At 48.5% G+C, this 1512-nt stretch overlaps 1 protein-coding gene across 1 annotated transcript; it reads right to left on the bottom strand.

The window, feature by feature from the left end:
- Positions 1 to 9: 9 nt before the first annotated feature.
- Positions 10 to 1473, bottom strand: Pmar_PMAR014322 (pyruvate synthase subunit porB, putative; the record flags this gene model as incomplete). Its single annotated transcript, XM_002783686.1, has 2 exons — positions 10 to 761; positions 1440 to 1473. 2 exons carry the CDS (start codon positions 1471 to 1473, stop codon positions 10 to 12), a joined length of 786 nt encoding a protein of 261 aa, XP_002783732.1.
- Positions 1474 to 1512: the final 39 nt, after the last annotated feature.

Genomic DNA, 1512 nt, shown 5'->3' with positions numbered 1-1512 from the left:
GGAGCTCACTCACGTCCATCTCATCGCACTCCATGACCTCACAGCGTAACCACGCTGACGGGCCAGTTCAGCAACACGATAAGCCAAGGCCTCGGTAGTACCGGTCTCGGTGCCGTACAGAAGAGTCAGCGGAACACCATTAGAGATATCTTCGTGACCCAAAGCAGCCCATCTCTGGTACTTGCTGTAACGTTCACGGACCCAAGCATCAAGCTCAGACCTGTATTTCTTGTACAAATCGGCATCACGCTTCTTCAAGGCACCGAAACGCATCTCGTTGTCGAGGACAGCATCAACACCCATGGTGAGCTTCTTGGTATCAAGAACGAAGGGGTTCTTGCCCATCCTCTTCAACATCGGGTTATAACGATAGATCGGGAAGTAGCCGGAAGCAGCAACGGTCGCCTGATGCTGCATAGTGTGGGTCATAGCATCAAGGTTCTTATGCTCAATGCAGGGAGAGTAAGCCACGATAACAGAGCAACCATCATAATCCTCGGCCTCGGAGAAAGCCTTCAAGGTCTGATCGTAATTGGCACCCATGGAAACGCTGGCAACGTACACAGTACCATAATCCATAGCCATTTCAGCCAAATTCTTCTTCTCGACTTCGTGACCCTTGGTCGCGAACTTGGCAACAGCACCGATGGGAGTAGCCTTGGACTTCTGACCACCAGTGTTAGCGTAGCACTCAGCAGTGTGGTGGAAATGTATGTCCTTCCTGGACTGTGCTCGGCTTCCTTCCTTGTATATCAATGGCCCTTTACAAAAATTCTTTACTTATTGCTGTCGTTCCGTTACACACGATTCATATCGTATGTACGGCGTGCACTGCACGAATTGTACTGGCGAATCAAGCATTGTCTAATTGAAAAGTACTCCCTGAAATTGTTACAATGCTTAGCTGTTGCTAGTCGCAGCTCGCGATTCGCGACACTAAGTTTTTGATTTCGTTAGTATTCCATTAGTTTTCCTTTGTTTTCAGTAGAAACTTTTCGTTTACGTTTCCGTCATTATGACGGCGTCATAACATTCGACGGTACAGTTTCTATTTGACAACGACTTCAACGCGTCAACACTTTCGAAGATAAAATCTAACTTCAATATTATGAAAAATCAAAGGGATGAAGACTCAGACGATGAACCTTCAGAATCCGGAAGCTTCTCCTCCTCAATAGCATTATCAGCAGGAGCAGCTCTAACATTTGCAGCACCAGTGCGGAAGCCCGCGAGCCGAGGGCGATGAAAATCGCGTGGCCCGGAGAGCTCAGGGTGTGGACAGGTCTTTAGGACTCTATCGATCACCGTCGAGTGAACCACTTTCTTCTGCGAGAACTTAGAAGTCCGTTGGCGCCTGAATCCGCTGAAAGATTCAGGCATCCTTTCCAAGGATGCAGCAAGAAAGTTATCCACGTTCGTGGCTGCAATACCCATACTACTCCAGACCAATAGCGCCTCCTCGGCTAGACCCATATGACCAAGATGTCTGCGAGGATCAGACCCGTTGAGTGT

Source organism: Perkinsus marinus (assembly GCF_000006405.1).
Source record: "Perkinsus marinus ATCC 50983 genomic scaffold scf_1104296936612, whole genome shotgun sequence".
NCBI lineage: Eukaryota > Perkinsozoa > Perkinsida > Perkinsidae > Perkinsus > Perkinsus marinus.
Note: the sequence above shows the minus strand (reverse complement) of the source record. Positions and strands in the feature narration are given on the sequence as shown.